This window comes from Bos indicus, chromosome 1 (assembly GCF_029378745.1).
Source record: "Bos indicus isolate NIAB-ARS_2022 breed Sahiwal x Tharparkar chromosome 1, NIAB-ARS_B.indTharparkar_mat_pri_1.0, whole genome shotgun sequence".
Taxonomy (NCBI): Eukaryota; Metazoa; Chordata; class Mammalia; order Artiodactyla; family Bovidae; genus Bos; species Bos indicus.
The window spans coordinates 65,641,562-65,660,867 of record NC_091760.1 but is presented as its reverse complement, the minus strand read 5'-3'; the positions used below and the strand labels follow the sequence as shown (position 1 = coordinate 65,660,867).

General features: G+C 39.5%; 1 protein-coding gene across 2 annotated transcripts in view; it reads left to right on the top strand.

Moving 5' to 3' along the window:
- Window positions 1–19,306, top strand: part of GPR156 (G protein-coupled receptor 156) — a 108,741-nt gene that overhangs the window by 13,913 nt on the left and 75,522 nt on the right. The window contains exons 2-4 of one of the 2 annotated variants that reach the window (XM_070788556.1): window positions 12,741–12,811; window positions 13,968–14,420; window positions 14,630–14,766. In XM_070788556.1, the coding sequence (XP_070644657.1) occupies window positions 14,325–14,420; window positions 14,630–14,766 (233 nt within the window). In that variant the 5' untranslated portion in view covers window positions 12,741–12,811; window positions 13,968–14,324. The remainder of the gene's footprint in view (window positions 1–12,740; window positions 12,812–13,967; window positions 14,421–14,629; window positions 14,767–19,306) is intronic. The other variant, XM_019987379.2, reaches the window with a different exon arrangement.

Genomic DNA, 19,306 nt, shown 5'->3' with positions numbered 1-19,306 from the left:
CTGGGAAGTTGGTGAGGGTTTTAGTATGTTGCCTTTTTTTTTTTTTTTTTTAATTCCCAACTCCAGTCCCTGGCAATAGTGTGGAATATTAACAGGTCTCTAAGATCCATCTATAAAACAGTGGTGACTCACGCCCAGTTCATGTGGTTGTGCCAGTTTATACCCGAGTTCAAAAAGAGTCAGCAAACCACATCAGGGCAGGAGCAGGAGATGCTCTCACAGTAGTCAGGGGGATTTTCCAGCCCTTCTGTATGAATCAAACCTCCTGTTTCTGCTGAGTTATAGTAGTATCTAGATGTCCTGAGGGTTGTTCCTAGGAGTATAGTACTCCTATAGAGTTTAGAGTTTTCTAAACATCTCTGGGTTCACATCAACACATATGTACTGATCACCTGCTAAGTATCAGGCACTGTGTTAGGTGCTAGAGCAAAACCTCATTGTCTTGTTCCCTGCATTCCTAGCTCTTAGCATAGTGACCAGGACACAATAGTTGATCAATCAATATTTATTGAATTATTGAACATGGTCTCTACTATCAGGGATCTATAATTTCATCTTACAAAATCTGATCTTACCTAAAATACAAAGATCATTACTCTTCCTGTTAGAAGAAACAATGATTAAGAACTCAGGATTCCATTAGAAACTTTATAACAAGAAAGATCTATAACCTTGATTATATGACCCAAGTCTTCTGTACAGATGACCCTTTCCTCTACTGTGGAGATGAAAGAAGCCAGTACTTATTGACAATCTAGTATATTAGTTATATTTATGAACATCTTGGATATCATATGACTTAATCATCAACAAAACCTATGAGGTATAGATAGTATTACCTCATTTCACTGAGGAGGCAGCTGAAGAATTGAAGTTAAGTGACTAACTTAAGGCATCATGAATAGAAAATGATGGAGCTGAGATTTAAATTCAGCCTTGGCTTTGCCCATTGTAATATCACTCATTATACCAAGTAGTCCAAGGATGTGTGAAATGAAGCCAAACTCCATGTACTGAGATGGAGGCTGAATTGGCCCAGGAACCCTGGGGTGTGCCCTGCATTCAGTTGACCTACTGTTTACAGCAAACCTGGTGCTTACAGCAGTGTTTTTCAGGTCCTATGGGGGACCCACTCCAATAGCCAGTCTGATTCATTTTACTTCTACCAAGAAGCCAGAAATGTTTAAACACTGTAAGCAAAGGGAGAAATCAGGTTTACTGGAAGAAAAGTTACAGGTTAATATCAAATTTAAAAGTTGAGTATGTTCTTCTGTAATCTTGAGCAAAAATGTTCTCCAGATTGTGGAGAAATCACTGACTATGAACTGAGAAGCCCTGGAGAGGAGAGGCTTTAGAACACAGGGATTAGGAAAGAATGGTGGTGTGGTCCAAGAATTCATACAGAGCCCCATGATCCAAAAGCTTTGTTTCCTCTAAGTTTCAAATTACAGTGGTGAATCAAATCCACTCTTCTTCCTCCCATCCTGTCCACCTCCCACCTCTGCCAAGGACATCCAGTGATTCCCTTCTGCTTCTAAAGCCCCCTAAGAGGGATGTGTTTCAAGCAGCCGTCTCTTCTCCCCTTGCTCTTCCCTCTGGTGAATCAAGATTCCCTGCACAGCCCTGCTTCAGGGTCCTAGGGATGATTACTCAGAAACCATGCAAGTATGTGGAAAACTTAATTGGAGGCACTTCAAAGGCTTTACAAGGAAACTTTTATTATTTCACCCTCTTTTATAAGGCAAATCTGTGAAGCAGATTAATTCAGTCCATTTTACATTTTGGGGGAGAAAACGTGCACGTTCCCAAACTTATACTGTCCCAGGAGAATGGTCTTTCGTCTTCCACATTGTTCCTTTTCTCTCTCAGACTTCCTCCACAAATGTCTACAGCCCTAGAGCTGTTATCCCTGTGGCCTGGCCTCTCCAATTGCCTATACTGGTCCTGTGCACATTCAGTGTATTCAAATCAAACTTGCCTTCCTTCTGGTCACTATTCCCATCTGGCACTCCCCATATACACACACACTCTCCATCTTCCCTTCCCCAAGTCCAGGCCTTTGCTCAGATATTCCATATACATGAAAGGCTAACTGTAGTTTCCTTTAAAGTCCTTTAGCTCAGTTGGTAAAGCATCCACCTGCAATTCAGGAGACCCCAGTTTGACTCCTGGGTTGGGAAGATCCATTGGAAAAGGGATGGGCTACCCACTCCAGTATTCTTGGGCTTCCCTTGTGGCTCGGTTGGTAAAGAATCCGCCTGCATTGTGGGAGACCCCGGTTTGATCCCTGGGTAGGGAAGATCCCCTGGAGAAGGGAAAGGCTACTCACTCCAGTGTTCTGGTCTAGAGAATTCCATGGACTGTATAGTCCATGGGGTCGCAAAGAGTCAGACATGAGCAACTTTCACTTTCAAAGTAATATAGAAAAAGTGCTGAAGTTGGGAGACCAGAGCTCTGTTCCTACACTCACAAGGTGATCCTGAACCTCCCAACCTCTGTGAAGCACTTTTCTGGCCCATAAAATGAAGAGATTGGACTTTATTATGTCTAAGATTGCTTCCAGCTCCAGCCTTCTTTCCCTGACTGAACCGTCTGTTCACATACATGGAATATTTTCCCATCCTGATCTCATGTTCATGCTCTCTTAGAATTTACAACGGTGAGCCATCTTCTATGTTGTAGATCTGTGTGGCGTGTGATCTTTAGGAGAGCTTTAATCTCTTCTGCCCTGCTTGTACCTGCCTGTTGTCCTCACGAAGAGCAGTGTATGTTCAGGAAATAGAAATGAATTTTACTGCTAATGTAAGTGACCCATATTCAGCATGTTTGTAAATCTGCTAGCAGAACGCAATACAGTGCAATCAAAAACAGCTAAAATGCATTTTGCATTCCCTGCTGTTTATAATTATCCATATATCTGCTGTCTACATTAACATAGTTAATGGGGAGGTACTACTTCAGACAATATTAGCACCAGAAGTTTAGCGCCAGAAGGAACGTTAGTGAATATCTAGTACAATACTACTGGGCTTCTCTGGAGGCTCAGTGGTAAAGGATCCACCTGCCAGTGCAGGTTCACAGGTTTGACTCCTGGTTCAGGAAGATCCCCTGAAGTAGGAAATGGCAACCCACTCCAGTATTCTTGCCTGGGAAATCCCATGGACAGAGGAGCCTGGTGGGGCTATAGTCCATGGATTTGCAAAAGAGTAGGTCACTACTTAGGGAGCAAACCACATATTGACTAAACAACAGTGCTCTTGGTGGTGATTTGAATAGATACATTTTTTATTAATTTGCATGTGGTTCTGACTTACCTCTTCTTAGTGGATAATCTGAGGCTGAGATACTTCAAACAGTGTATCTATTTGTTCACATTGGGTGGAAATATCCCTATTACTTCAGTTGTCCCTTCTCCTGTTTTTAATATAAAGCGTGAAATGGGTTGAAAAATGAAGAGGTAATGAAATCCGGACAAAAGGAAATTAGTCATAGGATAATAAAAATGAACCAGAAATGCCTAACATGCACAGTTGCTGTAAGTGAACCACATATTTGATTCCAAGCATCCCAGCAGCCAAAAGAGAAAGAAACATACTATTCATGACATTAAAATGTTCCAGAAAAAGATAACTTTTCCTGGTATTTGAAAAAAAAGAGAAAGTTAAACCATCTGTCCTCATGGAGGAGCCACCAAGTCAATGTTATCGACCACACCTTCAACAATATTTTTTTTCTTTTTTTTTTTCTTCAACAATATTTTACTAATACCTATGATGCTAAATTCATTTATGCAATAATCATTTATTGTGTGCCTTCTATGTGCCATATATGTGTTACTGTATTAGTTATTTTTTGTTATTGTTCACTCAGTCATGTCCAACTCTTTGCAACCCCATGGACTGCAGCACACCAGGCTACCCTGTCCTTCACCATCTCCCAGAGCTTGCTCAAATTCATGTCCATTGAGTCAGTGATACCATCCAACCATCTCGTCCTCTGTCATCACCTTCTCCTGCCTTCAATCTTTCCCAGCATCAGGGTCTTTTCAAATGAGTCAGCTCTTCACATCAGATGGCCAAAGTATTGGAGCTGCAGCATCAGTCCTTCCAATGAATGTTCAGGGTTGATTTCCTTTAGGATTGACTGGTTGATCTCCTTGCAGACCAAGGGGCTCTCAAGAGTCTTCTCCAACACTACAGTTTGAAAGCATCAATTCTTTGGCTCTCAGCCTTCTTTATGGTCCAACTCTGACACTGGAAAAACCATAGCTTTGACTAGACAGACCTTTGTTGGCAAAGTAATGTCTGTGCTTTTTTATACACTGCCTACGTTTGTTGTAGCTTTTTTCCCCCAAGGAGCAAGCATCTTTTAATTTCATGGCTGCAATCACCATCCGCAGTGATTTTGGAGCCCAAGAAAATAAAGTGTCATGGTTTCCATTGTTTCCCCATCTATATGTCATGAAGTGATGGGACCGGATACCATGATCTTACTTTTTTGAATGTTGAGTTTTAAACTAGCCTTTTCACTCTTCTCTTTCACCTTCATCAAGAGGCTCTTTAGTTCCTCTTTGCTTTCTGCCATAAGGGTGATGTCGTTTGCATATCTGAGGTTATTGGTGATTCTCCTCGCAGTCTTGATTCCAGCTTGTGATTTATCCAGCCCTGTATTTCGCATGATGTACTCTGCATATAAATTAAATAAACAGGTTGACAATATACAGCCTTGACGTACTCCTTACCCAATTTGGAACCTGGTGACTGCAGCCATGAAATTAAAAGACGCTTACTCCTTGGAAGGAAAGTTATGACCAACCTAGATAGTATATTCAAAAGCAGGGACATTACTTTGCCAACAAAGGTCTGTCTAGTCAAGGCTATGGTTTTTCCTGTGGTCATGTATGGATGTGAGAGTTGGACTGTGAAGAAGGCTGAGTGCCGAAGAATTGATGCTTTTGACCTGTGGTGTTGGAGAAGACTCTTGAGAGTCCCTTGGACTGCAAGGAGATCCAACCAGTCCATTCTGAAGGAGATCAGCCCTGGGATTTCTTTGGAAGGAATGATGCTAAAGCTGAAACTCCAGTACTTTGGCCACCTCATGCGAAGAGTTGACTCATTGGAAAAGACTCTGATGCTGGGAGGGATTGGGGGCAGGAGGAGAAGGAGACAACAGAGGATGAGATGGCTGGATGGCATCACTGACTCAATGGACGTGAGTCTGAGTGAACTCCGGGAGTTGGTGAGGGACAGGGAGGCCTGGTGTGCTTCGATTCATGGGGTCGCAAAGAGTCGGACACGACTGAGCGACTGATCTGATCTGTTCCATGTTTAATTCTAACTTGCTTCTTGACCTGCATACAGATTTCTCAGGAGGCAGGTAAGGTGATCTGGTATTCCCATCTCTTTAAGAATTTTCCACAGTTTGTTCTGATCCACACAGTAAAAGGCTTTAGTGTAGTCAATGAAGCAGATGTTTTTTGGGAATTCTCTTTTCCAAAGATCCAATGGATTTTTCTTTTTGATACTTAAATTATCTTGTCATTGACAAGAAGCCTGTTGACTCCTACATCCATTTGACATGATTCTGTAGTCTCTGTAGTCTGATAATTTTTTATTTTCTAGCAAGGAAAAATATCCCAGTTTCATCTTGGATATTTCCAATTCTGTAATTTAAACTGGCAATTTCACTAAAGAAAACTGATTTCTTTTTAGTGAAAGTGTTTTGAGAGATTGCAGTCTGGGCACTTGGAGGGCTTATTGTTACAGATTGTACTTATTTCTGAACTTTGGTTGACAAACTGGGAAATATGAATATTTTAGGAAAAGAACACTTTGATTCCATAGTTATATTTCCCATTTAAATAATAGATGGAAAGATTTTACTTATTTTATATGTTTATCTTTTTTCTGTTACTTTGAAAATCTTAGTTTCCAGTGACATGAACATAATTACTTATTTGCTTTACCTAGTAAATAGATGTGTCTATATGTGTATGTATGTATATGTATATGTATATATATAATGTATATGTATATATTTGCTTTACCTAGTAGATAGATGTGTCTATATGTATATGTATGTATATCCATCTCTATAAAATAGGAACAATATCCAATACCCACTTCATGTTATTTAAGATTTCTTTGTGGTTATTTTTTGTCCTTTGATGTATAATCAAAATACTCTTATTTAAATTAATTCTGGGCTCCCCTGGTGGCTCAGATGGTAAAGAATCTGCCTGCAATGCAGGAGACCTATGTTCTATCCCTGGGTTGGGAAGATCTCCTGCAGGAGGAAATGGCTACCCACTACAGTATTCTTGACTGAAGAAGAGGAGCATGGCAGCAACAGTCCATGATGTCACAAAGAGTTGGACATGACTGAGCAACTTCACACTTTCAAATTAACTCTTCTTTATGTGGTTATATCATCAACTTGTTGATAGGTTGATTTGTTTCAGTTTGTTTCCTAAGTTTAGACATCAATTTTCTTTTTTTAATTTTGTTTTTAAACTAAGTAAACTATTTATATGGTTTCAGAGTCAAAACTATAAATATTAAGAGATCTGTTTTGCCTCTCTGTCTTCTCCTTGTTGTTCTTTTCCTTCTCTTATAGGTAATGCTGGTAATGCTTTTATTTTTTCCATTGTTTCTTTTGGAAAATGAGCCAATGACCTAAATGAGTTTCATCCCTTTTCTTACATAAAAAGCAGCATACTATATACATTTTGTTGCATCTTCCTTTTTTTAAACAATGTGATTTGGAAATCATAGTATATAGAAATTTACTCATTCTTTTTAAAGAATTGAGCTATTATTCATTTTTATAAACCAAGTATTATTTGTAGAAAAGCAGTTGGATGATTTTCTCAGGCGAGGGGGTACTAGAATGAGACAGGTAGATTGGAATGAATATGCCAAGGTATTAATGTGTAATTTTGGATGCTTATTATTTTCTCCCATGTACTTTTCTGAGTTTCAAAACTATCAATTAAAGAATAAGTTTAAATACAACTTCACACCAGAGCAACAAAGGAAAATACTCAGGAATCACTGAGCTATAAACATTTAATGGAATTAGATCAAAGAGGGAAGGTTTAGGTGAGTATGTACATGGGAAACTTCTATAGGTGGTCGTTGTTGTTTTTGTTGAGTCGCTAAGTCATATGTGAGTCTTTGCAACCCCATGGATTGCAGCATGCCATGCTTGCCTGACCTTTACTGTTTCCCAGAGTTTGCTCAAAAACTCCTGTCCATTGAGTTGGTGATGCCGTCCAACCATCTCATTCACTGTTGTCCCCTTCTCCTCCTGCCCTCAATCTTTCCCAGCATTAGGGTCTTTTTCAGTGAGTCATCTCTTTGCATCAGGTTGCCAAAGTACTGGAGCTTCAAGTCAGCATCAGTCCTTCCAATGAATGTTTACAGTTGAATTCTTTTAGAATTGACTGCTTTGATCTCCTTGCAGTCCAAGGGACTCTCAAGAGTCTTCTCCAACACCACAATTCAAAAGCATCAATTGTTTGGTGCTCAGCCTTCTATATGGTTTGGCTCTCACATCTGTACATGACTACTGGAAAAGCCATAGTTTTGACTAGATAGACCTTTGTTAGCAAAGTGATGTCTCTGCTTTTTTAATCTGCTGTCTAGGTTTATCATAGCTTTCCTTTCAAGGAATCATAGGCTGGAATCAAGATTATGGAAAGAAATATTAACACCCCCAGTTATGCAGATGATACCACTCTAATGGCAGAAAGAGGAGAGTGAAAAATCTGGCTTAAAATGCAACATTCAAAAAAAAAAAAATAGATGATAGAGATGGGCCTAACCAGAGAGCTCTCAGTACTCTACTCTCAGAGAGCTCTACAGTTACCTAAAATATGAGAAATTGCAGAAGAGAATGGAAGATGCCTATCCTCCCCAAATTTAGTTGCCTAACTGATCATTATTGGATGACTCTGCATAGAGCCATTCTTTTATCCTCAAAACCACTCATTCCCTGCAATAACAAGAGGGAGGTTAACATGGAAAGCTCTCATAATTTTCACAATAGAATTAGACTTTAATTTTTTTAGGTTTATGTAGCCAAACCTGATATTCTCATTTAAAATGGTGTAACTCTTCCTCTGGCATTCCCAAACACTCTTGCCCAGGTCTGCCTTTTCCTCCATTGTCCTTAATATCTTCTAAATTCTATGTATGTATGTATTATGTCCACTGATTACTGTTTGATTCCCCTATTGTAATATAAATTCTTTAAAGGTAGGGATCTTTTTTTTTGTTCACCAGTGTATTCAGGAGCCTAGAATGGTGCCAGTCATGTTGTTAGTACTCTTAAAAGATTTATTAAGTGAATGGATATTGGAAGCAGTGGAGTTTTGGAGGAAAAGGGAATGTGTAACCATGAAGTTCAGCACTTATGTATTCATCATCCCCTTATCAGAGAAAGCAATGGCACCCCACTCTGGTACTCTTGCCTGGAAAATCCCATGGATGGAGGAGCCTGGTGGGCTGCGGTCCATGGGGTCGCTAAGAGTCAGACATGACTGAGCGACTTCACTTTCACTTTTCACTTTCATGCATTGGATAAGGAAATGGCAACCCACTCCAGTGTTCTTGCCTGGAGAATCCCAGGGACGGGGGAGCCTGGTGGGCTGCCGTCTATGGGGTCGCACAGAGTCCGACACGACTGAAGTGACTTGGCAGTAGCAGTAGCAGTAGCAGTATAGGTGATTGATAATGAGTGTAAAGAATTTGGTATGTGTGTGTTTTTCTAATAGGCACATCTTTATTAGCATAACTTAAAAAATTAAGAAACACAATTCTTTTTTATTTGCCCATACACTCACCATTTCCAGCACCCTTTATTCCAGATTTGCATGTGGTATCATTTTCCTTCGGCCTGAAGGACTTCCTGTAACATTTCTTGTAGTGCATGTCACTCAGACTTTCTTTTTCTGAAAATATCTTTATTTTACCTTGATTTCCTGAAGACATTTTCACTGGGTATTGTATTCTGGATTGACTTTTGTCATTCCACTCTTTTCTGGTTTACATAATTTCAAATTAGAAATCTGTTGTAAGCATTACTGTTGTTCCTCTATACAAAATCTGTCTGAATCAGAGATTTTTATCTTTATCATTGGTTTTCAGTAATTTCATTGTAATGTGTCTTGGGGTATGTGTGTTTGGGTGTTTCAGTGTTTCTTCTGCCTGAGTTTGGTTGAGCTTCTTGAATCTGTAGGTTTACCCTTTTCATTAAATGTTTAAAAAGTGTGGTCATTATTGCTTTCAAATATTTCCCCTCTTTTTTTCCCAGAGCTCCAATTACATGTATGTTATACCACTTTCTATTGTTCAGTATGTCACTGAGGCTACCTCCATATTTATCAATTATATACCTCATTTTGGATAATTTCTTTTGTTTTTAAGCTAAGCAGTGTTTTATTTTTTCAGTGTCTAATCTACTGTATTTTCAGTTTTACAATTGTGTTTTAATCTCTAGAATCCTATTTGGCTATTTTTTATATTCTCCATTTCTCTTTTCATTTTGTTTATGTTGTGTTCTATGTCTTTGAGCATATTTATAATAGTTGCTTTAAGGTCCTTGTGTGCCAATTATATAATTTCTATTATTCCTGTATGTTTTTATTAAACTTTTTAAAATGTATTGTTATAGGTTTTTTTTCCTTTTTCTTCTTTGCATGCCTGGTAATTTTTTACTGATGATGGACATTTTGAGTTTTATGCTATTGAGTGCTGGATCTTGTTGTAGTCCTTTAATGAGCATTGGGTTTTGTTCTAGATTGCAGTTAAGTTTTTTGTAGATAAATTTGATCCTTTTTAAGACTTACTTTTAAACATTATGAGGGAAGGTCTAGAGTACTTTCTAGTCTAGGGTTTATTTGTTCCATTTTTTCCTGAGAATTCTTTCTAATATCCTGTGTATCATGAGATCTGTCCACTCTGGTTGGTGGGAACACAAAGTATTTTCAACCATGTGTGAACTCCAGGAATTGTTCAGCTATTGTCTATCAGTGGTTATTTCTTTCACTTCAGATAGTTTCCTCTCACTAGATCAGTACTCAGAAAAAGACTGAGAGGGTCCCCAGCAGATTTCCAAAGCACTCTCTTTCTTGGTATCTCCCTCTTCTTTGTTACTCGGCCTCACAAGTTTGTTTGCCTTGATGTCCATAACTCCAGTCTATTCTCCTTACCTTAGCAAGACTTCTAGGCTCTCTTTGAGTATCCCTTCTTGTACCCTGGCCTGGAAACTTCCTTCAGGCAGTAACTTGGGGTCAGTTATAGTCATTGGGATAATGTTTATTTATATTTCGTTTTCTGTCAGTCAATTGTAGGTTCACCTCATTTGTTTTCCAAAGTCCTGTGAAATTTGTTATCCAGTATCTGAAAAGAGCTTTTCGGATATTTTGTCTGGTTTTTGAGTTGGTTATAGCAGGAAGGCAATTCCAATAGCAGTTAATGCTTCATGAACAGAAGCAGAAGTTCTACCAACTGCAAAACAACTTTTTAAAGGACAATAATTGTAGGACTAGTTTTTCAATAGCCAGAAATTATGTGTAAAAGGATAGGGCAGATTTTTGTGGAAAGATATGGGGACTGTTGTGGAGAAGGAAATGGCAACCCACTTCAGTATTCCTGCCTGGAGAATCCCATGGACAGAGGAGCCTGGTGGGCTACAGTCCATGGGGTCTCAAAGAGTTGGGGATGTCTGAGTGACTAATACACACACATGTGGGAGCGGTTGAGAGTTGTAAACCTATAAAGCACTGTCTTGCTCTTGGGAGCAGCATAGCTGATGCAGTGTCTTTTTTCCTAATGACTGGGCAGGATTCTACATTCTGTCAAGTAAATTGAAAGTCCTGCCATGGTCTTGGATCTGCTACTGTCTGTGAACGAGACAGTTTACCTCTATAGACTTAGTGGGAGAGGCAGGGAAGGGGGTTGTTCTTGGAGGAGCCTGGCACACTTTTCTCTTTGTGCCTTGGATTCTTTATCTGTTTTATGGTCAGATGCCTTACTGTTATCCCCTCTGACATACCACTTCCCACCCACTTTCCCAATCACTCAATACGTTTTTGAAATCATTCAACTCTCTTCTTTCAGTGACTAAGCCATTCACTGTTTCACCAGCTCCTCATGTATGAATCTTTGTGAATGTGTGCTAATATTGAAGTTGAAAGCCTGCCCCGTGGTGGAGCCTAGTATCATGGTTTATAAAGCTCCGACACTGGGTAGCCATTGATTGTAGGGGGGCCCAGCACTCAAATTTCCATACCATTGTGTTAGTCTGTCCACAAGTGACCTTTAGAATGTACTCAGAAATCTGTTCAAATGGACAATTCCATCATGTTCACAAAATCTCCCAAGGATGATTTGGGCTTAAGGTTGTTATTCCTTCTGAGATCCACAGTGTTGACCATGGTTTCTCTACCTTAGCATTATTGACATTTGAGAATAGATTAGTCTTTGTTATTTGGACCATTCTGTGAATTGTAGGATGTTTAGCAGCCTCCTTGGCTTCCACCCTCCTCTGTTTTGACAAGCACATCTGCCAGATGTCCTCTGAAGGTACAAAATTGCCCTAGTTGAGAGTCACTGGTATACACATGCTGTCGTGCGCCACACTCCAGAGAACCCATAGATATGAGACTCTAGGAACTAAACATGAAGAAACTTAATAGGACATTGGTGTCCTCTTGGGTGAGCTCAGTCCAGGATGTCTGCCCCATCCAGGGTGTATACCAGAAGGACACTGACCTTGCAACGTAAACACCAGATTTGAGTCCTATCTCTGCAGATTTGGAGCAAGTTTCTCCACTTTTCTGCTCTTAAGTTTCCTTTTGTGAAAATGAGGAATGGTCTTGTTTACTTCACATGACACAGTTGCAAGAGCAAAATGAGGTTTTATGTATAAACACACGTCTATATGATATAAGGATACACAAACAAGGACTTAATAATGTTAAGGTTATTAACATTATAACCTTATTATAACATAATAATGTTAAGGTTCAAATATAAGTGTACTTATTTGCAAGTATGATTAAAAGGGTGATATAGGAAAAATGTCTCTTTTAATCCATCATGCAGTATAGTCTTTCCTGTGGCTTCTAATATTGCTCTATGCTAGAAGACATAGTAGGGGATGTCTAGCTTTTAAGAAAAAGAAAAAAAAATGTCTTTTCAATTAAAAGACAATTAAATTTTAATTAATTAAAATTAAAATTTCAGGTTAAAATTTCAACTAAATTAAGATGCAAATAGTCATGTTTTTGGAGAAGGAAATGGCAACCCACTCCAGTGTTCTTGCCTGGAGAATCCCAGGGACGGGGGATCCTAGTGGGCTGCCATCTATGGGGTCACACAGAGTCAGACACGACTGAGGCGACTTAGCAGCAGCAGTCATGTTTTTATATATACTTCTTAATTTTCCATTCAGTAATCTGACCAGTCTGCACAAGAATTTAAATGTCTTGACAGGAGGTAGTGGCTTTTAGTTCTCTTGGGATTTCATTGTAATGAGCCTGGTAAATAATTCAGGAATATATGAGAGGCCAATATATGGGCAGCACCTGGTGCTATATTGTTCATGTCTAAGTATGCAGAATCCAAAGATGGCATTCTACACCTGTCACTATTATTCTGTCTTAAACACAAGTCCTATATTCAGTGGCTATTGAAATAATTGATATTTTTTCCTCTTCCAATTTTCCTCCATAGTGAAAGAAAAATGTGCTAAGCTGTCCCAGAAACACAAACCAGAAGTGGCATCCTCTTTAAAATTCCCACTGGTAAAATTTCAAATCTGTTTTTCTTAAGAGATAGGTGCTTTAAAGAATTGGGGACATGTCTGCCTTTTCTGCTGGGATTAATTTGAGCCTCTCTGCATTTCTACTTTTGTTCTGCAAGGTAGAGCTTGTTTTTAGATCACAGTGTTCAAATTGTAGTCATCTTCTGAGAAAAGATGGGTACTCGCTCACTCTGTGGGAATTTTTAGAACCCTCAGTTTCTCTCCCTACTACCTGAGTAGCCTTTCTAGTAGTCTGACAGTTTTAAAAACAAATGAGTAAAAAACTCGATAAAGAGTTTGCATATCCTTCTGAGATTTCATCTTACTAGACAGAATGCTCCTCCATTCGCTGAGTGAATAGATCATCACAGGACCAACCAACAGACAATGTGTGTAGACACTATGGGGCAGCTGAGCCCACTGTCAGCCAGGACCAGACAGAGCTTAATCCCTGAGGTGCATAGAAAGATCTTGGAAGGCCAGGGGGCGTTCCTAGTAGGGAAAAAAAGAAAGATGTGCTCACCTATGTAAACTAAAATTTTTGTGGTGCTGGGCCATGAAAGGATCTGAAGAGGGACTGTAGAGCTTTATATCTATAAATTGTTAGATGTGCTTTATCTTTGTTTTAAAAGTATTGTTTATTAAAGAGGTTTTGAAATATATTTATTTAAATATATATTGTATTTTAAACTTTTGTTGTATATAAGGATGTATTATGTATAATTATGGAAAATAAAAATATGCTTCCCTGGTGGCTCAGACGGTGAAGAAACTGTCTGCAATGCAGGAGACCCAGGTTCAATCCCTGGATCAGGAAGATTCCCTGGAGAAGGGGATGGCCACCCACTCCAGTATTCTTGCCTGGGAAATGCCATGGACAGAGGAGCCTGGTAGGCTACAGTCCATGGGGTTGCAGAGTCAGACACAGCTGAGTGACTTTCACTCGCTCACTTGCCTAAACCTTTGTTATATATAAGAATGTATTATACATAACTATATCTAATAAAAATATAGCTATTATAGTTAAATGTATAAAATATTTTAAAACCTCTGTAATAATCCATTTACATATATTTATGTGTTTATTTGAGTAAATTATATGTATGTAAATAAAACATTTATTTATTAACAGGTTTAATTGCTTTCCTTTCCTTCAGGACCTGTGTGAGAGTACTTGGAGCAGTGACTGCCATCTGGTGGCAAGCTAGAATCATCGCTTTGTGTGACCTAATGGTTACTAAGATGTCCACTCTTCACTCATGTGGTCTGCACTGGCAGCAAGGGACCAGGAGAGCCTGGAAGGTGTCTGATGTAGGAGCCTAGTGAAATAACTCTGTGCTTCCACCTGAATGGATTGTTCATCCCAGATTCTGAGCCAGGATCCAGCTCCAAAATGGCGCCTCTGAAGGAAAGATTTGAGTTGCTGTTGTGTTTTAGTCAAAGATCTGCTGGTTACCTACCAGTGGGTCACCAAGACTGTGAATAGGCACATACCAAGAGGGGCATATGATGACATGGAGCCTGAAATAAACTGCTCTGAATTGTGTGACGGTTTTTCTGGTCAGGAGCTGGAACGTAGACCCCTTCATGATCTCTGCAGAACTACAATTGTAAGTGAGCAGCCATGGGGTGTCAGGGCTGCTGCTTAGATATACATGTTGTTGTTGTTATTGTTGTTAATGATAGTGGTGGTGGAGGGGGGAGGGGTAGATGTTTATGCAGGACACCTGTGTCCCAACTCTGGAGGTAATGGGGGCAGTTCATGTTTGACCTATAGAAGAGCTTCATTTCTAACAGCTTCTCTTCATTCTGTTCTCAGACCTCTTCCCACCACAGCAGTAAGACCATTTCTTCATTGTCTCCTGCCCTTTTGGGTATTGTTTGGACTTTCCTAAGCTGTGGACTTCTCCTCATAGCCTTCTTTCTTGGCTTCACAATTCGCTGCAGGAAGAACAGGTAAGCAGCATGCCTAGTTTCTCATCTTTCATCACCTGAAACATAAAACCCAGAGTGTTGGTGTCATTTTGGCACCATGAACTGCTGGCTGGTGTCAGAAAAGCTTGTGTCCTACTGCAGCATTAAGCTATGTGAGACACTCCCCCTGACGGAGGCCTGGCCTTGCAGTACAGATCCATCTTGAGAAGGTGAAAGATCTTCCCAGTATTGTGCTAACTACAATATCAAAACAGTGAATGAAAAGTTTCTCTTCATGAAGGAAGGTGAGATCCTTCTGAGAAGATGTATTTGTATTAAAAACAGAGATCATGTAGAGAAATATTCCAAAACAACATTAAAGTTTATGGCAGCAGAATTGGAACCAGTCTGGGTAAGCTAAGATTCTGCAAAAATAGTGAAGCCCTGCTCCTGGCTATTCTGCTAGACAATTGTGACTAATTGGAAAGTCACCGGTTCATCCGGGTAAGTGTGTATGGCACCCAAGACTGACAAAAGGGACTTGAAGAGTCTTTCCTTCACTGCCATCCAGTCATTCCCTCAGGACCCACCCCATGTCTCCCGTTCTGCACCATCATTCTGCTCCAGCTGTCCCAGGCTGCCTCCCGAGAAGCCTTGCTCCAGCCCTCTCTTCCTGGCCCACAGGCCATTTCTGGTTGGATCCTGTTGTCAGATTTCAGCAACTCCCTCAGAGATGCCAAACTCATCTGGCTCCATATCAGCCTGACATTTTGTGGTAATCAGTGTGTTCTGCTCTATTGCCTGGGCTTGGCACTCAGATGAGGGTCATTTAGTTGGATTTGTCTATAGGTGTTTGGGGCACCTCTGGCTATCTGAGGCATGGAGGATATGAAACTGTTAGGCAGAAGTGGCTTGATCTGCTGGGTCAACTTCAGCATGGCCATGAGGCATGGCACTCAGCCCTGGGGGTACCCCTGAAGCTTCCCCAGCCACTTTTCACTCTATTCCTTAGATACACTAAGCCTGCTCTCATCTTAAGACCTTTGACTTGCTGTCCCTTTACTGTTCCCACTGCCTGAGAGTCTTCTCCAGATCTTCCCATGACTAGTCCTTCTCATCTGATAGATGGCTCAAAAGTCATCTCTTCAGAGAAGACTTCCCTGATCATCCTATCTAAGGTTACCTCTTTACAGAATGGCCACCCAGCCTCTACACCTCATGCCATATCCTATCACTCATTTATTTTCTTCACAGCAAGTCTCACTCTCTGACATTACCATATTTGTCGATTTACCTGTTTATTGTCTGTATCACCCACCAGAATGTAAAGCCCACGAACACAGGAACCTTCTCTGTCATGTTCACCACTGTCTCCAGTACTTAGAACAGACAGGAACATAATAAATGCTCAGTATATATGCTTTTGCTCCCTGATGGCTCAGTGGTTAAGAATCTGTCTGCCAGTACAGGAGACATGGGTTCAGTCCTTAAGTTGAGAAGATCACCTGAAGAAGGAAATGGCAAACCACTCCAGTTTTCTTGCCTGGGAGATTCCACGGACAGAGGAAACTAGCAGCATATAACCCATGGGGTTGCAAAAGAGTCAGACACAACTGAGAGACTAAACAACAAAATACGCTTTCAGTCATCCTGGAAGGAAGGAGATTTAAATCCCAGCAGTGTCTGCTGCCAAGAAAATGACTAGGAAAATCACACATTTCAAGGTTAGAAAACTATGGAGTATCCTGTTTTCAGCTGCAACGTATTTCTGTAATGCAAATTAGTGCCCAGTTGGCAAATAAGAAAATAACATCATTGGTTCATATATAATTTTTTCCCCCAGCAAATCAATAGTTTAAAGAATTGAGTGCTAATTTTTCTTAAGTTAAAGAAGGAAGCCTTAAGTTAAGAATATTGTGGCAGTGCAAGAAGTGGCTGGTTTAATGACTTGAAGAACTGGTATTCTACCTTACAATGTGACCCTATCTGATGAAGTTGTGGGAGCAGATGAAGACATGGAAAAGACATTTCTCTTGATTTTAAAAACAATGTGCTGTTGAAGACAATATAGATTCAAATTAGATTTTGATGACAGTGTTATCTATTGGAGGTATATGCCCTTAAGGACCTATCTCTTGCAGATTTAAGGCTATAAAAATCAACTGTGATCCTGGGTACAAGTGGTAGTGGACATCTACTGAGTACTAACATTTTAATTGAGATTATTATTATTTTATTAGTATTCTGGTTACAAAGTTAAATGTGTTTCAAATGTTATGGTCCCATACTATTTTCCCCATAACCCATTATTTTTATACACAGTTTTGTGGAATGCAAGGTTTTTTTAGAAGCGTTTATATGTCCTGTCAAAATAGGAACACTTATAAACAGTGTTATGCTAGAAGCACCTATATTTCTTTCATTCTGTTGAAGGTTTTGTTGCCTGTCCTGCCTGCAGCAGGCGCATGACTTGGCATAAAGAGACACTGTGAATAAAAACACATTTCACAATTAAGTAGCTTACAAGGTCAGACAGGGAAAGATAAAATAACCCAGTTTCAAGAGCACTTTCTTAAACAGCAAAATTTGTTCAGAGGTGCAGCATCACAGTTAGATGTCTCATTTCATTCCATTTCTGTGGTCTCTAAATTTCTGCCTGTGATTCTGTGTGTGCCAGAGTAAGAAAAACATTTTAATAAAATAAAAATAGTTTAGTAATGTTCAAATTCTGTCACTGATATTGCATTTTTATAACATTTTTAAATGTAGTCTACAAGAGAAAATCAGTAAAGATATAGAAGACTTGAACAATCCCATCAACCAACTGGACCTAATTGACATTTGTATAATCCTACACCCAAAAGCAGCAGAATACACATTCTTTTCAAGTATGCATGGAACATTTACCAAGATAAATCATCTTCTGGGCCATAGAAAAGGTCTTATTAAATTTAAAAAGATTCAAATCATAAAGAGTGTGTTCTTTGACCCACAATGGAATTAAACTAGAAATCCATAACAGAGAAATCTCTGGAATATTCTGAAATATTTGGAAACTAAATGTTGTTTAAACACTAAGTCATGTCCAACTGTTTTGTTAGCACTTTAAAATGACCCATGATCAAAGACAAAATCAGAAAGGAAACTAGAAAGTATTTTCAACTGAATGAAAGTGAAAACACAACATGTCAAAATTTGTTGGATGCCATTAAAGTAACACTTTAGGGGAAATTAGAGCAGTAAACTCTATGTTATAAGAAGAAAGATCTATCTTAGAGAACAGAAAAAAAGGGTGAATAAGTCCCAAAATAAGCAGAGAAAAGGAATAATAAAGATTAGAGTGGACATTTATAAAAGAAAAAACAGAAAAAAAAAAACAAAACAAAACAGTGAAACCAAAAGCTCTTTATGAGGATCAATAAGATTGACCAACTTCCAGGTCAGGAAAAAAAGAAGATTAATTACCTAAGTAAGGAAGAGAGAGCTATCATCACTAAAGATTCTATATATATTAGAAGGATAATAAGTTACTGTCACGAACAACTATGGTAGACAGACTCTAAAATGTTCTCTGATAAGGCCTACCTCCTAGTTGTCACACTCTTGTGAAATCCCTTCTCCTTGTGGGTGGGCTGGACTTGTTGATTTGCTAATTAATCACTTGGAATAAGGTTACAAAAAGGGTATGGGATCCCTTTCACTCTTTCTCTTACACTCTAAGGAAATACACCTTCCATTTTGTGAGCTGGCCTGTGGAGAGGCCTACATGGCCAGGAACTAATGTTTCTAGTCTGTAGTCAGCAAGGACTTGAGGATTACTAACAGGCATGTCAATGAGCTTGAAAATAGATCATCTGAGGTCTGCTAAGGACAATGTGAATAAGCTTGGAAGCAGATTTTCCCCTTGGAGGACTACAGCCATGGCTCACCAAGAGGTATACTTGTGAGAGACTCTGAGCCGGAGGCACCCCGCTAAACTGTGCCTGTATTGCAAAAATATTACCAGTTTTACAAAATTCTTCTAAGAAACTGAAAATAAAGGAGCATTTCCTAATTCATTCTAATGAAGAAAACATTACCCTGATATCTAAATCTAACAGACATTAGAAGAGAAAAATCATAGGCTAATGAACATAGATCCAAAATTCTAAACACAGTTGTAACAAATTGAGTACAGTTCAGTTCAGTTCAGTCGCTCAGTCCTGTCCTACTCTTTTCGACCCCATGGACTGCAGCACGCCAGGCTTCCCTGTCCATCACCAACTTGCAGAGCTTTCTCAGACTCATGTCCATCGAATCCGTGATGCCATCCAACCATCTCATCCTCTCATCCTCTCTTCCTCCTGCCTTCAGTCTTTCCCAGCATCAGGGTCTTTTCAAATGAGTTAGTTCTTCACATCAGGTGGCTGAAGTATTGGAGCTTCAGCTTTAGCATCAGTTCTTCCAATGAATATTCAGGACTGATTTCCTTTAGGATTGACTGGTTGGATCTCCTTCCAGTCCAAGGGACTCTCAGGAGTCTCCTCCAACACCACAGTTCAAAAGCATCAATTCTTTGGCTCAGCCTTCTATATGGTCCAAC